This window comes from Oncorhynchus nerka, linkage group LG10, assembly GCF_034236695.1.
Source record: "Oncorhynchus nerka isolate Pitt River linkage group LG10, Oner_Uvic_2.0, whole genome shotgun sequence".
In the NCBI taxonomy this organism is placed as follows: domain Eukaryota; kingdom Metazoa; phylum Chordata; class Actinopteri; order Salmoniformes; family Salmonidae; genus Oncorhynchus; species Oncorhynchus nerka.
Genome location: NC_088405.1, coordinates 81,179,526 through 81,200,194, shown reverse-complemented (window position 1 = coordinate 81,200,194; position 20,669 = coordinate 81,179,526). Strand labels below are relative to the sequence as shown.

The 20,669-nt window shown below is 43.1% G+C and overlaps 1 protein-coding gene across 1 annotated transcript in view; it reads left to right on the top strand.

Annotated features, from left to right (window-relative positions):
* The first annotated feature begins 252 nt into the window (after positions 1-252).
* The window catches only part of lig3 (ligase III, DNA, ATP-dependent), a 25,958-nt gene continuing 5,541 nt past the window's right edge, over positions 253-20,669 (top strand). Inside the window, exons 1-16 of the mRNA XM_029671523.2 lie at positions 253-433; positions 842-1,408; positions 1,635-1,763; positions 1,953-2,162; positions 2,316-2,467; positions 2,735-2,901; positions 3,105-3,182; positions 3,346-3,514; positions 8,653-8,808; positions 9,153-9,284; positions 9,493-9,572; positions 10,039-10,126; positions 11,672-11,749; positions 12,234-12,357; positions 17,497-17,639; positions 18,121-18,195. Coding sequence (XP_029527383.1) covers positions 862-1,408; positions 1,635-1,763; positions 1,953-2,162; positions 2,316-2,467; positions 2,735-2,901; positions 3,105-3,182; positions 3,346-3,514; positions 8,653-8,808; positions 9,153-9,284; positions 9,493-9,572; positions 10,039-10,126; positions 11,672-11,749; positions 12,234-12,357; positions 17,497-17,639; positions 18,121-18,195 — 2,328 coding nt within the window. The 5' untranslated portion in view covers positions 253-433; positions 842-861. The remainder of the gene's footprint in view (positions 434-841; positions 1,409-1,634; positions 1,764-1,952; positions 2,163-2,315; positions 2,468-2,734; positions 2,902-3,104; positions 3,183-3,345; positions 3,515-8,652; positions 8,809-9,152; positions 9,285-9,492; positions 9,573-10,038; positions 10,127-11,671; positions 11,750-12,233; positions 12,358-17,496; positions 17,640-18,120; positions 18,196-20,669) is intronic.

The window sequence follows — 20,669 nt, the reverse complement described above, 5'->3', positions numbered from 1 at the left end:
TACATATAAAATCTACCTCAAATACCTCGTACCCCTGCATATTGATATGGTAGCCTACTGCTAATCACTGTATAAAGCTCCTTTCTTGTATATTTTATTCCTCCTGTGTTAGTATTTGTCTTTGTTTATTGTTTTTAACTCTGCGTCGCTGGGAAAGGCTCGTAAGCACCGTACGGTCTAAACCCGGTGTCTTAGGCGCATGTGACAATTTGATTTGGTCTCATTATCATTTCTGTCTGCATACCCGCACATGCGCAAAACCCAGGAAACGCAGGCGAACAAAGAGGAAGCGTGGCAGCTAGCTAGGACTTAAAGGGAACTGAGTGTTGCCTTTTCAATGACTGTGTAGCCTATAGCTAGCTGCTAACTAGTATAAGCGAACCGCTTTTGTAATATGTAAGCTAATGAGCCTCCTTCCCCACTTTAAACCAAGGTAAATAACATATCTGAGCCGCCCATTTTGAACCTTACTACATTTGGTTAAAGTTAGCTTAAAGCTAACGTTAGCTAGATAGCAACCAGTTAGCCAATGACTGCAATCATGTACACGTAACGAGTTTTAGCGAGTTGTCATACTTCTAGCTTCCTATGGTTAAGTGTTCTTGTGAAACGTTCATTACTTTAGGGAGTAATACGCTACTCCATACATACTATATGGCGTTGTCTGGATCTCCATTTCCATACACGAACTAGCTTTTCTGGGTTTGTTATTAGCTAGCTAGCTGGCTAATCGCCAAAAGCTGTGGGTGGGGGTAGTTAGCTATATTCCAGGCAGATTGTTGGCTATTATCTATACTGCAATGCATCGTTGTGAATAACCTTTAACCTTTTTACATTTTAGATATCACCAAACCATATTGGATGCAGAGATTCTGTATTTCATTGGCACTTAAGACTGTCTACAATATACATTTTGGGAAACTGTGCAGGTGTCAACCCACCTGGAAACTGTTTGTCGCTTATCCCTTATCTGCAAACTTCCAAATTCTACCCCATTGTAGGGGCATCCTCCCCTATCCATTGGGCTGCCATCAGTGCACCCAGCCCCCTTGGAATCGCAGTCTTAAACTAGATTCCAATTTCAAGGTTTGCTGGCGTCACTATTGTACTAACCAGACAGACATGGCTGAACAGAGATACTGTGTGGAGTATGCCAAACGTGGCACTGCGGGATGTAAGAAGTGTAAGGACAAAATCATGAAGGGCTTGACCCGCATCGGGAAGATTGTGCCTAACCCGTTTAGTGAGTCTGCCGGGGAGATGAAGGAGTGGTACCATGTGAAGTGTATCTTTGAGAAGCTGGAGCGGGCCCGGGCCACCACTAAGAAGATCGAGGACATCACAGACCTGGAGGGCTGGGAGGAGCTGCAGGATGAGGACAAGGAGCTCATCAACAAACTTGTTGGAGGTACAACGTTTATATACTTCCGTCAATATAGCAAGATTAAGTTCCACATACCGAAATGAAATGTTTTTTTGTAATGCATATACTGACTGACTCATAGGATGCATGTCATGGCACTCAAGTTGGTGTTGTTCACCATGGAAGAAAATATTTTAACGTCTTTAAACTTTTCTTGTTTCTTGTCATGTTAATTGAGACGCCATTTAAGAACTCTTTCATTCTCTTTCAGACTTGATGGCCAAAGCTAACACGAGCCCAAAGAAGAAGGTGCAAGCCAAGCTGAACAATAGTGGTCAGCTATCAGCTCCGCCTGCTGACCCTTCTCTGAATGCACCACGGAAGTTCTCTGGCTTCACAGGTGAGAGGGTATTCCATTGGATGGATCAACCAGTGTGCACATCTGAAAACTAGCTAATCCTGCTACAGAAGTGCAAATGTTTATCATTTTCTTTCAAAACTATTTTCCTCTGTCCATTCCACCAGAACATAACCCGCTGTATTATCTCATCTTAAATGTTTTCAATCATATTGTCCTTTTTCCAATCAGCTACTAAGGCTGGGAGCTCAAGCAGCCCAGGCCCTTCCCCAGCCAAACCCAACCAGGGCAGTCCTCTTTCCGCACAGCTCTGTGACCCCAAACACAAGGATAGCCTGCTCCGGGAGTTCCGCAAGCTCTGTGCCATGGTGGCAGACAAGAATAGCTACAATGTCAAGACACAGATCATTCACGACTTCCTGAAGAAAGGCTCAGGGGGAGGTGTGTGTGTGCGCGTTCATAGCTTAATTTATGTTGTAAATTGTCTCTGCAGTATTGTACTGCATTGAATATTGTCCTCAAATGTTTTTTTTTTTAAGTAGGCAAGCAGAATTACTGAAATACCTGATTTTCTTTTTCTCTTCTCCCTACCAGATAAATTCAAGGGAGATGTGTACCTGACGGTGAAGCTGCTTCTCCCAGGGGTGGTGAAGAGTGTGTACAACCTCAACGACAAACAGATAGTCAAGCTCTTCAGCCGCATCTTCAACTGCAACCAGGAGGAGATGGTGCGAGATCTGGAACAGGTCAGTGTTTGTTGAGTCCAGAACATGACAGTCAGTGCTTCTGACAAGTTATTCCAATTCATGTTCATTGTCATATAAGAGGACAATCTTAGCACATCTCACATTGGATACACAAAACACAGCTGGGAACAAACACTAGTACATAGCATAACCTACCATTGATGTCTGACTGAGTAGGCGCTATCATAACATACAGCCCATGTGGCCCCAGAATTGGGGGTTTCAGGACTGACGTGTATTGAGTATATTTTTATTCTGGGCGTACAGGGGGATGTGTCGGAGACGGTGAGGATGTTTTTTGAAGAAGGCAAGTCTTTCCCACCGGCAGCCAAGAGTCTGCTCACGATTCAGGAAGTGGATGCGTCCCTTACCCGTCTGGCCCAGTTAACCAAGGAGGATGACCAGCAGAAAGAGCTAGAGGACATATCCAAAAAGTAAAAAAACAAACAATGTAGACCTATACTGTACTTAATGATTTGACATCTTAAAATTCCTAGTAATTCAGTGTCTGTCCACAATTCCTACTGCACCAACATATTATGCATCAAAAGACTAAGGGACATGGTCAACTTCTGAATATAATCAAATTATATAACTGCAGCCATACTCACACAAGTCAACCCTGTCTTTGTTGCAGATGTACCGGCAATGACCTGAAATGTATCATCAGACTCATTAAGCATGATCTAAAGATGAACTCTGGAGCTAAGCATGTGTAAGTCACCTTAGATTTACTCCTAACCTGACATGACAACATTAAAACCCTATGCTACAACTTCTTTACCTAATATGCTAGAGCTTTCAAAGCATACATGAACTTTGAAACGTATTGCAGTATATTTGAACCCCCTTCTCAATCAAATGTGTCTTATGAACAGCTTGGATGCAGTGGACCCGAATGCCTACGACGCTTTCAAGGCCTCCCGTAACCTAGGGGACGTGATAGAGCGCGTGCTGAGGAACCAGCAGGACGCCACCAACGGCTCAGGCCCCAGGAAGCTCCTCACTATTGAAGCCTCCCTCATGACCCCAGTGCAGCCTATGCTGGTGAGCTCATACACACACATGCTCTCACACACACAGATGCACACATACACTAAGCAGACATGCACACACTTGCCCTCTGCATACATACTCGCCCTGTACACAGGAACTTGACACACAAACTCACTCTGACACACACTTAGTCAGTACACACACCTGCTACTGAATGTAAACACTGACACGGTGACTGAGTTCATCAGGAAGTGCATAGAAGATGTTCCCATTTTGACTATTACAACCTACCCAAATCAGAAACTGTGGATAGATGGCAGCATTCGCGCGAACCATCGCATTTAACCATGGCAAGGTGACTGGGAATATGGTTGAATACAAACAGTGTTTGTATTCCCTCCATAAGGCAATCAAACAGGCAAAATGTCAGAACAGAGACAAAGTGGAGTTGTAATTCAACGGCTCAAACATGAGACGTATGTGGCAGGGTCTACAGACAATCACTGATTACAAAGGTAAAACCAACCACGTCGCAAACACCATCTTGCTCCCGGACGAGCTAAACACCTTTGCCCGCTTTGAGGATAACACAGTGCCACCGACGCTGCCCGCCCCCAAGTACAGTTGGTTCTCCGTGGCCGACGTCCTCATCCCTAGTCGCGTTTACGGACATATTCAATCTCTCCCTATCCCAGTCTGCTGTCCCCACTTGCTTCAAGATGGCCACCATTGTTCCTGTACCCAAGAAAGCAAAGGTAACCGAACTAAATGACTAGCACTCACTCCTATCATTAATTGCTTTGAGAGGCTAGTTTAGGATCATGTCACATCTACCTTACCTGACACCCTAGACCCATTTCAATATGCATACCGCCCCAATAGATCCACAGATAATGCAATCACCATCATACTGCCCTATCCCATCTGGACAAGAGGAATACCTATGTAAGAATGCTGTTAATTGACTAAAGCTCAGCATTCAACACCATAGTACTCTCCAAGCTTATCATTAAGCTTGAGGCCCTGGGTCTGAACCCCGCCCTCTGCCACTGATTCCTGGACTTCCTGAAGGGCTCCCATGACTGCTTAGCCACTCATGCCTCCTACTCAATGGTCAAGTTTGCAGACGACACAACAGTTGTAGGCCTGATTACTAACAATGAGACAGCTTACAGGGAGGAGGTGAAGGCAGTTGTGCTAGGAAAATAACCTCTCCCTCAACGTTAGCAAAACAAAGGAGCTGACTATGGACTTCAGGAGATAGCAGAGCGAGCATTCCCCTATCCACATTGACGGGACCGCAGTGGAGAAGGTGAAAAGCTTTTTCAAAAAGTTAATCGGCGTACAGATCACTGACAATCTGAAATGGTCCACCCACACAGACAGTGTGGTGAAGAAAGCGCAACCTCAGGAGGCTGAAGAAATTCAACTTGGCCCGAAGACCCTCACAAACTTTTACAGATGCCCAATTGAGAGCATTCTGTCAGGCCCTATCACCGCCTGGTATGGCAACTGCACTGCCTGCAACCGCAAGGCTCTCCAGAGGGTGGTGTGGTCTGCCCAATGTATCACCGGGTGCACACTGCCTGCCCTCCAGGACACCTACAGCGTCTCAGGAAGGAAAAATTATATATAATCAAGGACATCAACCACCAGAGCCATGGCCTGTTCACCCCACTACCATCCAGAAGGCGAGGTCTGTACAGGTGCATCAAAGCTGGGACTGAGAGACTGAAAAAACATCTATCTCAAGGCCATCAGATAGCCATCACTAGCTGGCTACCACCCGGTTACTTAACCTCTTGCGACGAGCAATCCCGTATCCGGGAGCGTAATCATAGCCTCAAATGCATTAGCATAACGCAGTGGACATAAATAACCCTAGAAACTTTTCCTATTCATGAAAATCGCAAATGAAATAAATATATTTAAACACAAGCTTAGCCTTTTGTTAACACTGTCATCTCAGATGTTCAAAATATGCGTTACAGCCAACGCTAGACAAGCATTTGTGTAAGTTTATCATGGCATAATGCTATGCTAGCTCTGCTGGCAGCAGGCAACATTTTCACGAAAATAAGAAAAGCAACCAAATTAAATCATTTACCTTTGAAGAACTTCAGATGCTTTCACTCGGGGGAGACTCCCAGTTAGATAGCAAACGTTCCTTTTTTCCAAAAATATTATTTTTGTAGGCGAAATAGCTCCCATTTCTTCATCATGCTTGGCTGAGAAATCGACCGGAAAATGCTACCACTACAACGCCAAACTTTAAAAAAAAATTTGCTCCATAATATCGACAGAAACACGGCAAACGTTGTTTAGGATCCATCCTCAAGGTGTTTTTAACATCTATATCCGTCGAGGCAATTGGTTTCTCATAAGAAGCGATTGGAAAAATGGCTACCTCAGTATTTTACGCAAGATTTTCTGCGGGAAACACCATGTGACCACATGCTGTATATAGTCCCTTACGGCCATTCTTCAATGGAAATGCCTAAAAATACGTCACAATGCTGTAGACACCTTGGGGAATACGTGGAAAACGTACGCTCATTTGTAGCTCATTCACAGCCATATAAGGAGTCATTGGCATGAGGCAGTTTTAAAAAATGCGGCACTTCCTGGTTGGATTTTTATCTGGGTTTCGCCTGTAACATCAGTTCTGTGGCACTCACAGACAATATCTTTGCAGTTTTGGAAACGTCAGTGTTTTCTTTCCAAAGCCGTCAATTATATATGCATAGTCGAGCATCTTTTCGTGACAAAATATCTTGTTTTAAAACAAACGTTTTTCATCCAAAAATTTTAATAGCGCCCCCTAATGCATAACTGGTTAACCCTGCACCTTAGAGGCTGCTGCCCTATATAGACATGGAATCACTGTTCGCTTTAATGTTTACATAATGCCTTCATTAATATGTATATACTGTATTTTAGTCCATGCCACTCCGACATTGCTCGTCCTAATAAATTTGATATTTCTTAACTTAACTTTTTACTTTAAATTTATGTGTGTTGTGAATTGTTAGATATTACTGCACTGCTGGAGCTAGGAACACAAGCATTTCCCTACACCCGCAAAAGCATATGCTAATATGCTAAATTACCAGTAACATGTGATTTGATGGGCTCATTTAACTGTTTCAGCTGGTTTAGAAAGGGATTCTGTGATCAGAAAAAAAGAATATTCCCAAGACCAATTGACTACAACTGAGAGATCTGCATAACAGAGAATGCATTTTGAATGAGAATTTCTTATCTTATGCGATTTCGCAAGCCATGCTGTACGCAAGTCACTTCAGACACAACGTGTATGTATACACAGCAGAAATATGAATGGAATTTAAATGTATCCTCGCAGTAAAATTGTATGTTCTGTCACATTTGAAGCATGCTACATCCAGCATACCAAGTACAGAACAGTAAATATGAACAACTAGGGCACTTTCCAACCCATACAATATTACTTCAATGTATTTTGCCCCAAGGTGAGTGGGTTATCATCCCTCAACTAAATGTTAACAAAGGTCTGCTTCAGTGTATTAGGTTCCTCTTAAACACTGAAGCAGACCTACAGTAAGACCAGGGTCAGACGTACCTCCCAACCAGGGGCCATATGTACGCTGCATTTGGAAAGTATTCAGACCCCTTCACTTTTCCCACATTGTTACGTTACCGCCTTATTCTAAAATGGATTCATATAATTATTTCCCCCATCAATCTACACACAATGCCCCATAATGGCAAAGAGAAAATAGGTTTTTAGAAATGTTTGCTAATTTATGTAAATAATGTATTCATTTTATAAGTATTCAGACCCTTTGATATGAGACTCAAAATTGAGCTCCGGTATATCCTGTTTCCATTGATCATCCTTGAGGTTTTTCTTCAACTTGATTGGAGTCCAACTGTGGTAAATTCAATTGATTGGACATGATTTGGAAAGGCACACACCTGTCTAAGGTCCCACAGTTAACAGTGCATGTCAGAGCAAAAACCAAGGCATGTGGTCAAAGGTATTGTCCGTAGAGCTCCGAGACAGGATTGTGCCGAGGCAGAGATCTGGGGAAGGGTACCCAAGAACAGTGGCCTCCATCATTCTTAAATGGAAGAAGTTTGGCACAACCAAGCTCTTCCTAGAACTGAGCAATCGGAGGAGAAGGGCCTTAGTCGGAGAGGGTACCAAGAACCCGATGGTCACTCTGACAGAGCTCGCATCAACACAGAGGAAAACCTTCCAGAAGGACAACCATCTCTGCAGCACTCTACCAAAAAGGCACATGACAGCCCGCTTGGAGTTTGCCAAAAGCCACCAAAGGACTCTGACCATGAAAAACAAGATTATCTGGTCTGATGAAGACCAACTCTTTGGCTTAAAAGCCAAGTGTCGCGTCTGGAAGAAACCAGGTACCGCTCATCACCTGGCCAATACCATCCCTATGGTGAATCGGGATCTCAGACTGGTGCAAACGTTCACCTTCCAACAGGACAACGACCCTAAGCACACAGCCAAGTTAATGCAAGAGTGCCTTAGGAACAAGCCTCTGAATGTCCTTTATTGGCCTACCCAGAGCCTGAACTTGAACCAGATCGAACATCTCTGGAGAGACCTGAAAATAGCTTTGCAGCGACACTCTCCATCCAACCTGACAGAGATTGAGAGGTTCTGCAAGAAGAATGGGAGAAACTCCCCAAATACAGGTGTGCCAAGTTTGTAGCGTCATACCAAAGACTCGAGGCTGGAATCACTGCCAAAAGTGCTTCAACAAAGTACTGAGTAAAGGGTCTGAGTACTTATATAAATGTTATTTTTTTAAATGTATTTTATACATTTGCAAAAATGTCAACTTGTTTTTGCTTTGTCATTATTGGGTATTGTGTGTCGATTTGTTTTTTTCCCCCTCATCAATCTAATCCATTTTAGAATAAGGCTGTAACAAAATATGGAAAAGGTGAAGGGGTCTGAATACTTTCCGAATGCATTGTACAGTATGTATCAAGTGTCTCAGAGTAGAAGTGCTGATCTTGGATCAGGTCCCCGTGTCCATGTAATCTTATTCTTTGTGATTATAAAAGTCTGCAAACCTAGGAAGAGCTGAATACACTGAAGGCAGACCCAACTATAATTATAGGTTTCCCTAGTCCGATGTATGGGGCTAATACAAGTCACTGGTTCTCCCTCCCAGGCTGAGGCGTGCAAGTCCATCCAGTACGCCATGAAGAAGTGCCCCAACGGCATGTACTCTGAAATCAAGTATGACGGCGAGCGTGTCCAGGTCCACAAGAATGGAGACCACTTCAGCTACTTCAGCCGCAGCCTTAAACCTGTGTTGCCACACAAGGTCAGACCACACACACACACTGAGAGAAGCTGCATGGTTCAACTCCACTTGAACTCTTTACCGATTCTGGATAAGCAAGTCGGAAAGTGTAAAACAAATCCTCTGTTTGATTACGGTTTTGAGGACTGGGCAGCATAGACCATTTGTTTTTCAAGGCCATCCCTTTCTCGGATTCCCTAGACTGCTCCCTAGCCTAGATGTGTCCTCTGTACAACAAGATTAAATGTGTTTGAGCCAAATAAGTGTATCATTCTTAAAAAAAAAAAAGAAAAAGCATTTTCCCCTTCTGATGCCCCTTGGTGTTTTGATGCCTTTCCATATCTAACCCAAAGCCTCTGTTCCAGGTGGCCCATTTTAAAGAGTTCATCCCTCAGGCCTTCGTTGGTGGCAACAGCATGATCCTGGATGCCGAGGTGCTCCTCATCGACACCAATACCAGCAAGCCACTACCCTTCGGGACACTAGGGGTGCACAAGGTGAGCATGACTGCCAAATGTATCTTTCCACTGACTTCTCTTTCGAGTGTACACTTGTTTGGGTTTGCGGGGCTGTCTGTGTGTGTGGGGTGAGGGGGTGTTGGCTGGTGTGTGTTATGGTAAGGGGGGGCCGTTTGTATGTATGTGTGTGTGTGTGATACAGAGCAAGAGTGCGTGTCAGGAGAAATGGTTCTCTCTCCTTTTTTAGAAAGCAGCCTTTGAAGACGCCAAAGTGTGCTTGTTTGTCTTCGACTGCATCTATTTCAACGGCGTGAGCCTGATGGAGAAGTAAGTTTGTCTGTAGTCACTTCTCTCTGTAGATTTACAACACTGAGGCCTGTATTGAATTCACTATGAACTTACATTCACTCATCCTTGAGTTGGCTGAAATAAAAAATCAAAAATAACAACTGCATGGACAGTTTACTTGTGTCCACTCAAATCCTATCCCTCCCTATTGTAGAAGCTTTGATGTACTGTATGTTGTGAATATCATGCATTAATTAATGCATTTATTTCTGTTTGATCCAGTCCTTTAAAAAAATATATTTTTATTTTACACACATTCAAAGTCACAGCCTGGGTAATGTTCATTGGGGCTCACCATAGCAAAACCTTGAAACATTTTGCAGTGGAAAGGGAGCTACTCTCTTATTGGAGAAGTTTAGATGGTATCTCCCTCTTTCACTCCATTTTGGAGCATTTTCTTCTGTTATGTGGCTATTTGAACTTAACCGTGCTCTCTTCTCCACAGGCCCCTGTACGAACGAAGGAAGTTCCTCCATGACAACATGGTGGAGGTTCCCAACAGGATCCTGTTCTCCGAGATGAAGCACGTCACTGTATGTAGACCCACGTCACGTCTGAAACTTCTCTCCTTTATGGCTGTCCCTGACGACGACAACAAAAATCTTGGTTGACCGAGATTTGTTTGTTCTTTCGACCAATTGATTGGTCTACATTTTTTTAACATGTATTTTTCCCTATATAGACACATTCTGTTTTTAATAAAAATCAACTATATGTAGGCTACTGGTGCTTTAAGCACACTGATGAAAATAATTAATACACACAAATGACTTGAGGGAGCCAAGATCACGATAACCCCCTCCTCCAGCTGCTGCTGGCCTTTGCAGATTCTGCTGTTAAGCTCCTGAAGTTGCTGGTAATAGGCTACACCAGAGGTCGGCAACCTTTTCCATTTGGCGTGCCAATTTATCTTACCATTTCTACCGATCTGCGTGCCAGTTTTAATGGAACAGTTTCATTATGTGATTAATCAAAATTCTAGAAGTAACTTCCATTTCCAAATATGTAAAAAATTGCTTACATAAAGCCAAACAAATAAAAACATTGCAACCTGCAGGTAGACAATAACCTGATTAAAAATAAATATTATATTGCCTGTGCAAGGAACTTTAAACATTGTATCAACTTGGTCCCACCTGAAGCTCCTGCTAGCAAACTTGCTACCTGCACCAGTGAGCTCTGGCCAGACACAGCTGTAGGCTATATCGGGTAGGCCTATTTTTATGTTCCCACCAGATCAGAGCATGATATTTTTGTGTGATTATCGAAAGAGTGCTGGAAAGATTTTTCAAATAGGCTACTTTGAGGAACTTTTTCAATGGATGTAACAGACTTTGCTTACTTGCTGTTTTGAGGCAAAGAAACAATTACTTTAAGAAGCTCCACTATCAGATCCCTAAATGTGCACATTTAGCCTACATTTGCGCACAGGCCAGGTAGCCTAGGCCTACTTCTATGCGTAATCAGGTGTGCATTCCTACTCAACATTGATGGGAGCGCTCCAAACAAAAGACAATTAATAAATTGCCAACTCCTACTAAATGGAATGAATAAAACCAAAACTTGTTCCTCACATGTGTAGCCTAGGTTGTGCGGTCCGCAAATAGTGTCCACTCCAACAATGAGAACGGTTAAGGACTAATAATATATTGAATGCATTAACAGAAATGACCGAAACCCAAATAACTTTGTAGATTAGAAATTATGAGAATTAACGGTAAATGTACTACTGGTGTACTAAGCCCGCAGCCTCCGCAATGGATTAGTCCACTGAGACCGGTGTGAATCAGACAGGTGTCTCTTGTGCCAGATTAAAATATATATATTTGCAACTACTCCCCTTCAAACATGTCTTTCGAACTTATAATTAACCAAGCCAATGGATTCTCCCATGTAGCAGAGTGAAACTGGTCACATTCATTAGGGGACACCGTAGCAAAACATTTTGCAACGGAGAAGTAAGACAAATGTTTTAGTTCACATAATACCTCCGTTTCAATCTGTTTCATAACGTTTCTGTGCCGACTGAACATGACCCTGATGTTCTGGTTGTTTGTGTTTACTGTCTTGTCTCACAGAGGGCGGCTGACCTGGCCGAGATGATCACACGGGTCATCAGAGAGGGACTGGAGGGGCTGGTCCTCAAAGACCTCAAGGTGAGACAGATATAACTTCTAACCCGGCCCAGGAATAACCTCTAGCGCCTACCACCTAGGTAGGTACTTAATGTACATCTGAAAGATATAAGCAATTAAGGCAGTAGTGCAAATTTTGCCCTTCGATTGGCTAGGTGTAATGTTTGCTGTTTTTGCTTATACCTATCCAATCCTCTTAAATCTATTTAAGTGTCGAGGTAGTAGGAGCTAGGGGTTGTTTTTGGACTAGGCCCCTGACTCTACTGTACACATCTTTCCTACCGATAGCCTGTACATCTGGGGGCTTGGGAATGAGCAATTGATGTTATAAGGAACAATGTGAAACAATAAGCCAAGTCTCTATTTTTTTCTACAGCATTTTTATCTGTGGAAATGGCAAACATGTATTTATTTCTCCTGAATAGAGGGTTGATATGTTTTAAAAAAACAATCCTATGTAACAATACACAGATGTGAATGGATCATAATCTGTGTGAATTCAAAGGGCACCTATGAGCCAGGGAAGCGCCACTGGCTGAAGGTAAAAAAGGACTACCTGAACGAGGGAGCAATGGCCGACACAGCAGACCTGGTGGTGCTGGGAGCCTTCTATGGCAAAGGCTCAAACGGTCAGTATACCAGGGTCATATTCATTAGTAAACACCGTAGCACACTGCTTTGCAACATGAACTGTTTGCCCTAAAGACAACAATGTGATACAAACGGTTTCCGTTGTAAAACATTTAGCTATGTTTAGCACTAATTAATACGACATAATGCTATAGTAGGCAGTGTTTCCCAACCCTCTCTTAGGACAATCACAACGGACCACATTTTCATTTTAGCCCTACACTGACACCTGACCTGACTGAGCTAATCAACTTTATTTTATTTTATTGTCTGGCAAAAGTGGGTTGCTGTAGAAAAATGACTCGGATCAACCATGATTCTCATTTAATATATTCAGTTGAAATAGAAAGTTAACATACACCTTAGCCACATACATTTAAACTCTGTTTTTCACAATTACTGTCTTAGGTCAGTTAGGATCACCACTTTATTTTAAGAATGTGAAATGTCAGAATAATAGTAGAGTGATTTATTTTAGCTTTTATTTCTTTCATCACATTCCCAGTGGGTCAGAAGTTCACATACATTGCCTTAGCCACTTTAAACTTGGGTCAAACGTTTTGGGTATCCTTCCACAATAAGTTGCGTACCATTGTTTGTACAGATGAACGTGGTACCATCAGGCATCTGGTTTCCAGACTTGTGTAGGTCCACAATTGTTTTCTGAGGTCTTGGCTGATTTCTTTTGATTTTCCCATGATGTCAAGCAATGAGGCACTAAGTTTGGAGGTAGGCCTTGAAATACATCCACAGGTACACCTCCAGTTAACTCAAATTGTCAATTAGCTTAGCAGAAGCTTCTAAAGCCATGACATACTTTTCTGGAATTTTCCAGTATGTAAACTTCTGACCCACTGGAAATGAGTGAAATAATCTGTCTGTAAACAATTGTTGGAAAAATGACTTGGGTCATGCACAAAGTAGACGTCCTAACCGATTTGCCAAAACTATAGTTTAACAAGAAATTTGTGGAGGGGTTGAAAAACAAGTTTTAAATGACTCCAACCTAAGTGTATGTAAACTTCTGACTTCAACTGTAAATTGAAGGGGAAAAAATTAACGCAACATGCAACAATTTCAAAGGTTTTACAGAATTACAGTTCATATAAGGAAATCAGTCCTAATCTAATGGATTTCACGACTGGGCAGGGGTGCAGCCATGGGAGGGCATTGGCCCAAATATTTGGCAGCCATCCCCACCTACTGGGGAGCCAGGCCCTGACAATCAGCCAGGCCCCCCCCCAGAAATGTCCAGAAACTTGCAGGTGCCTTGGTGGAAGAGTGGGGTAACATCTCACACCAAGAACTGGCAAATATGGTGCAGTCCATGAGGAGGAGATGCACTGCAGTACTTAATGCAGCTGGTGGTCACTCCAGACACTGACTTACTTTTGATTTTGACCCCCCTTGTTCAGGGACACATTATTCAATTTCTGTTAGTCACATGTCTGTGGAACTTGTTCAGTTTGTCTGTTGTTGAATCTTGTTATGTTCATACAAATATTTACACATGTTAAGTTTGCTGAAAATAAATGCAGTTGACAGTGAGGACATTTCTTTTTTTGCTGAGTTTATTTTAAAGTGGCCTTTTATTTTCCCCAGCACAAGGTGCAATGATGCTGTTTAATCATCTTGATATGCCACACCTGTCAGGTGGCTGGATTATCTTGGGAAAGGATAAATGCTGACCAATCTGGATGTAAACAAATTTGTGCACAACATTTGAGAGAAATAACCTTTTCAATCTAGTTTTATTTGTCACGTGCCGAATATAACAGGTGTAGTAGACCTTACAGTGAAATGCTTACTTACAAGCCCTTAAACAACAATTCAGTTTCAAGAAAGTGTTTACTAAAATAAACTATTTTAAGGAAATAGAAAAATAACAAATAATTAAAGAGCAACAATAAAATAACAGTAGAGGGGCTATATACAATGGGGTACCGGTACAGAGTCAATGTGCGGGGGCACAGGTTAGTTGAGATATTGAGGTAATATGTATATGTAGGTAGAGGTAAAATGACTAAGCATAGATGGAGTAGCAGCAGTGTAAAAATGGGGTGGGTTGTCAATGCAAATAGTCAGTGTAGCCATTTTGATTAGCTGTTCAGGAGTCATATGGCTTGGGTTTAGAAGCTTTTAAGCCTTTTGGACCTAGACTTGGCACTCCTGTATCGCGTAGGGTGGCTGGAGTCTGACCATTTTTAGGAGTTTCCTTTAACACTGCCTGGTATATAGGCCCTGGATGGCGGGAAGCTTGGCCCCAGTGATGTACTGGGCCGTACGCACGACCCTCTGTAGTGCCTTGCCATCGGAGTCCGAGCAGTTGCCATACCAGGCAGTGATGCAACCATTGCTCTCGACAGTGCAGCTGTATAACTTTTTTGAGGATCTCAGGACCCATGCCAAATCTTTTCAGTCTCCTGAGGGGGAATAGGTGTTGTCGTGCCCTCTTCGCAACTATCTTGGTGTGTTTGGACCATGTTAGTTTGTTGATGTTGATACCAAGGAACTTGAAGCTCTCAACATGCTCCACAAGATGAGAATGGGGGCGTGCTCAGCCCTCTCTGTCCTGTAGTCCACAACCAATCTCCTTTTGTCTTGATCATGTTGAGGGAGAAGTTATCCTGGCACCAGACTGCCAGGTCTCTGACAACCTCCCTATAGGCTGTCTCATCGTTGTCGGTGATCATGCCTACCACTGTTTTGTCGTCAACAAACTTAATGATGGTGTTTGGCCATGCAGTCATGGGTGAATGGGGAGTACAGGAGGGGACTGAGCACGCACCCCTGAGGGGCCTCCGTGTTTGGGATTACCGTGGTAGATGTGTTGTTACCTGCCCTTACCCCCTGGTGGCAGCCCGTCAGGAAGTCCAGGATCCAGTTGCAGTTGTTTAGTACCAGGGTCCTTAGCTTATTGATGAGTTGTGAGGCCACTATGGTGTTGAACGCAGAGCTGTAGTCAATGAATAGCATTCTCACATAGGTGTTCCTTTTGTCCAGGTGGGAAAGGGCATTGTGAAGTGCAATAGATATTGCATCACCTGTTGGGGCGGTATGCAAATTGGAGTGGGTCTAGGGTTTCTGGAATAATGGTGTTGATGTGAGCCATGACCAGCATTTCAAAGCACTTCATGGTAACAGACGTGAGTGCTACGGGTTGGTAGTCATTTAGGCAGGTTACCTTGGTGTTCTTGGGCACAGTGACTATGGTGGTCTGTTGGAAACATGTTGGTATTCGACTTGGGTCAGGGAGAGTTTGAAAATGTCAGTGAAGACACTTGCCAGTTGGTCACCGCATGCTCAGAGTACACATCCTGGTAATCCATCTGGCCCTGCGGCCTTGGGAATGTTGACCTGTTTTAAAGGTCTTACTCACATCAGCTACGAAGAGCGCAATCACACCGTCGTCCTGGAACAGCTGGTGCTCTCATACATGCTTCCGTGTTGCTTGCCTCGAAGCGAGCATAGAAGTAATTTAGCTCGTCTGGTAGGCTGGTGTCACTGGGCAGCTCGCGGCTGTGCTTCCCTTCGTAGTCCATAATAGTTTGCAAGCACTGCCACATCTGTCTTGCATCGGAGCCGGTGTAGTACGATTTAATCTTTGTCTTGTGTTGACGCTTTGCCTGTTTGATGGTTCGTTGGAGGGCATAGCGGGTTTTCTTATAAGCGTCCGGGTTAGAGTCCCGCTCCTTGAAAGCAACAGCTCAAGCCTTTAGCTCAGTGCGGATGTTGCCTGTAATACATGGCTTCTGGTTGGGGTATGTACGTACGGTCACTGTGGGGATAACATCATCAATACACTTATTGATGAAGCCAGTGACTGATGTGGTGTACTCCTCAATGCCATAGGAAGAATCCCGGAACATATTCCAGTCTGTGCTAGCAAGACAGTCCTGTAGCTTAACATCTGATTCATCTGACCACTTCCGTATTGAGCTTTAGTTTTTGCTTATAAGCAGGAATCCAGAGGATAGAGTAATGGTCAGATTTGCCAAATGTAGGGCGAAGGAGAGTTTTGTCTGTGTGTGGAGTAAATTTTTCTCCCCACATGGTTGCACATGTAACATGCTGGTAGAAATTAGGTAAAACGGATTTAACTTTCCTTGCATTAAAGTCCCTGGCCACTAGGAACGCAGACTCTGGATGAGCATTTTGTTGTTTGCTTATGGTCTTATACAGTTCATTGAGTACGGTCTTAGTGCCAGCATCGATTTGTGGTGGTAAATAGACAGCTCCGAAAAATATAGATGAAAACGCTCTTGGTAAATAGTGCGGTCTACAGCTTATCATTAGATACTCTACCTCAGGTGAAAAAACATTGAGACGTCTTTAATATTAGATTTTGTGCACCAGCTGTTATTTACAAATAGACACAAACCGCCACCCCTTACCGGAGGCAGCTGTTCTATCTTGCCGATGCACAGAACCCAGCTAGCTGTATGTTATCCATGTCCTGTGAAACACTATATTTGTTTTGAATATCCCATTGGTAGGTTAGTCTTGATCGGAGATCATCCATTTTATTATCCAATGATTGCACTTTGGCTAATAGGACTGATGGTAGACGCGGATTACCCACTCCCGTCGGATCTTTACAAGGCACCCCGACCTACTTCCCCGATTTTTCTCTCTCTTCTTCATGCGAATGACGGGGATTTTAGGCCTTGTCCGGTGTCTGAAGTATATCCTTCGTGTCCGACTTAATGAAAAAACGCACACAATAGCACATTTGGTTAGGAGCCCATAAAACGGCAGCCATCTCCTCCGGCGCCATTGTTCAGCTTTATATGCGTATTGAACATTTTGGTTTAGTTTTTTTATCTCATGAAACATATGACCGCCATTTTGTTTTATATTTTTGTTCAGTGTACATCCACTCTAACGTTCATTTCACTTATGGCAACTCATGGCTTAGTATAGTCTGTACATCCCAAATGGCATCTTTCCCTTTTCCCTATTTAGTGCACTACTTTTAACCAGAGCCCTATACCTAGTGCACTATATAGAGAATAGGGTGCCATTTGGGATGTAGTCTATATATCCAGCATCTACAGAATCTGACCATTTTGGGCTGTGGGGATAGAAAAATACCTCACTTGAATGTGTTTTTATAATGTGGTGTATGTCTCTAACAGGCGGGATAATGTCCAGTTTCTTAATGGGCTGCTATGACCCGAACTCTAAGAAGTGGTGCACCGTGACCAAGTGCTCCGGAGGCTACGATGACGCCATGTTGACCCGACTCCAGAAGGAGCTGGACGTGATCAAAATCAGCAAGGTGACTCAAGCAGCTTGGGTGGGGACTGCCCGACAGTTCACTCTTGAGTGGCCTGTTGGAGAAATAGGGTTTTCTGAATTCCAACTTGGGCCCTCAAATTCAAATCTGGACCTTGAAGCCACTTCCACTGCTTTTTTTTCCCATTCTTCCCCTCAAATCAGGAACTAATTTAGACCTGGGACATGAGGTGGGTGCAGTTGATTATCCGGTAGAACAGAAAACCAGCAGTAGTCCGGACCTCGTAGGGTAAGATTTGAATACCCCTGACCTAGGGACTAGGCACGCCTGAATAGACATAAGCAGTATGGTGCAAATTTCACCAAGTCTATCAGAAGTCAAGATGGAGCGATTACAATACTGTTTAAACCTATTCACTCATTTCAGATATACAGGAGTGCCTAGGGGCTAGGAGGGTATTTAAAATTCACAAAGTATGAGGACTGTTCTTTAATGTTTGTGTACATCTCATTTCTGTCTCCAGGAACCCAGTAAAATCCCTGGCTGGTTGAAAATCATCAAGAACTATTACCCTGATTTTATTATCCGTGATCCTGAGGTGAGATTTAATATTGTTTAATGCATTTAATCTTCCACTGCATTTTATTCAGGGACAAAAATGGTGAATCTCCAGACTTCTTTAGGCTTTTCAGTTAAGTTAGGCTCTCCATAGTGGAGTGGCAGGTAGCCGAAAGGTTGCTGGTTTGAATTCCTGAGCTGACTAGGTGAAAAATCTGTCGATGTGCTCTTGAGCAAGGCACTTCACCCTAATTGCTCCTGTAAGTCGCTCTAGATAAGAGCGTCTGCTAAATGACAAAAATGTGATTTAGATGAGGCTTTGTGTCATTTATACAGTGGCATGTGAAAGTATTCACCCCCCTTGACATTTTTCCTATTTTGTTGCCTTACAAATAATTCCAGGTTACAACCTGGAATTAGTGGATTTTTGGAGAGTTTGTATCATTTGATTTACACAACATGCCTACCACTTTGAAGATGAATTCTTTTTTGTGTGAAAAAAACGGGAAAAAACAGAACTTGAGCGTGCATAACTATTCACCCCCACAAAGTCAATACCTTTTGCAGAAATTTCAGCTGCAAGGCTCTTGGCACATCTAGCCACTGGGATTTTTGCCCATTCAAGGCAAAACTGCTCCAGCTCCCTCAAGTTGAATGGCTTCCGCCGGTGTACAGCAATCTTTAAGTCATACCACAGATTCTCAATCGGATTGAGGTCTGGGCTTCGTCTAGGCTATCCCAAGACATTTAAATGTTTCCCCTTAAACCATTTGAGTGTTGCTTTAGCCGTATGCTTAGTCATTGTCCTGCTGGAAGGTGAACCTCTCAAATCTCTGGAAGACTGACACAGGTTTCCCTCAAGACTTTCCCTGTATTTAGCGCCATCAATCATTCCTTCAATTCTGACCAGTTTCCCAGTCCCTGCTGATGGAAAATCATGGTGTTCTCGGAGTGATGAGGTGGTGGGTTTGCGCCAGACATGGCGTTTTCCTTGATGGCAAAAAGCTCAATTTTAGTCTTATCTGACCAGAATTCCTTCTTCCATATGTTTGGGGAGTCTCCCACATGCCTTTTGGCAAACTCCAAATATGTTTGCTTATTTTTTTTCTGGCCACTCTTTCATAAAGCCCTGCTCTGTGCGGTGTACAGCTTAAAGTAGTCCTATGGACAGATACTCCAATCTCTGCTGTGGAGCTTTGCAGCTCCTTCAGGGTTCTCTTTGTTGCCTCCCTGATTTAATGCCCTCCTTGCCTGGTCCATGAGTTTTTGTGGGTGGCCCTCTCTTGGCAGGTTTGTTGTGGTGCCATATTCTTTCATTTTTGAAATAGTGGATTTAATGGTGCTCTGTGGGATGTTCAAAGTTTCAGATACTCATTTTTTATAACCAACCCCGATCTGTATGGAGAGCTCCTTGGTCTTCATAGTGCCGCTTGGTGATGCCCCTTGCTTAGTGGTGTTGCAGACTCTAGGGCCTTTCAGAACAGGTGTGTGTATATATACTGAGATCATGTGGCACTTAGATTGCACAAAGGTGGACTTTACTGAACTAATTATGTAACTTCTGAAGGTAATTGGTTGCGCCAGATCTTATTTAGGGGCTTCATAGCAAAGGGAGTGAAAACATATGCACACACCACTTTTCCATTTATTTATTTTTTAAGTAATTTTTTTCACTTCACCAGTTTGTACTATTTTCTGTGTGTCCATTACATGAAATCCAAATAATAAATTTAAATTACAGGTTGTAATGCAAACAAAATAGGAAAAATGACATGGGGGGTGAATACATTTGCACGGTACTGTACAAGGAAGCTATAAAGTCTCAGCTTTCTTAAGAAGTATATCACTGACTTATTTATACTGTTATCATCAGCATTTCTATAATTACACACAAAAAACTACTATTCATCGCAAGGCTGATCTGATCTTTATCAACTTCCATACGTGGCATGAACAGATCCATACGTTATCAAGATTGACCAATCTGTGCAGCACCTATAGCTCTAGCCAGCCCTTGTAAATAAGATACTGATAGGAAGTAATGGTGTATATTTAGACCGTCCTCCACCAACGTTTCTACTGTTATCACATTTTACGTAACTATTCAGACCCTGACTCAGTACTTTGTTGAAGCACCTTTGGCAGCGATTACATCCTCGAGTCTTCTTGGGTATGACGCTACAAGCTTGGCACACCTATATTTGGGGAGTTTTTCCCATTCTTGCAGAACCTCTCAATCTCTCTTTCCGGTTTGATTGCGGAGCATCACCTCAAAGCTATTTTCAGGTCTCCAGAGATGTTCAAGTCTCTAACTGGGCCCCTCAAGGACATTCAGAGACTTGTCCCGAAGCCACTCCTGCGTTGTCTTGCTGTGTGCTTAAGGTCGTTGTCCTGTTGGACGGTGAACCTTCGCCCCAGTCTGAGGTCCTGACCGCTCTGGAGCAGGTTTTCATCAAGGATCTCTCTGTACTTTGCTCCGTTCATCTTTCCCCCAATCCTGACTAGTCTCCCAGT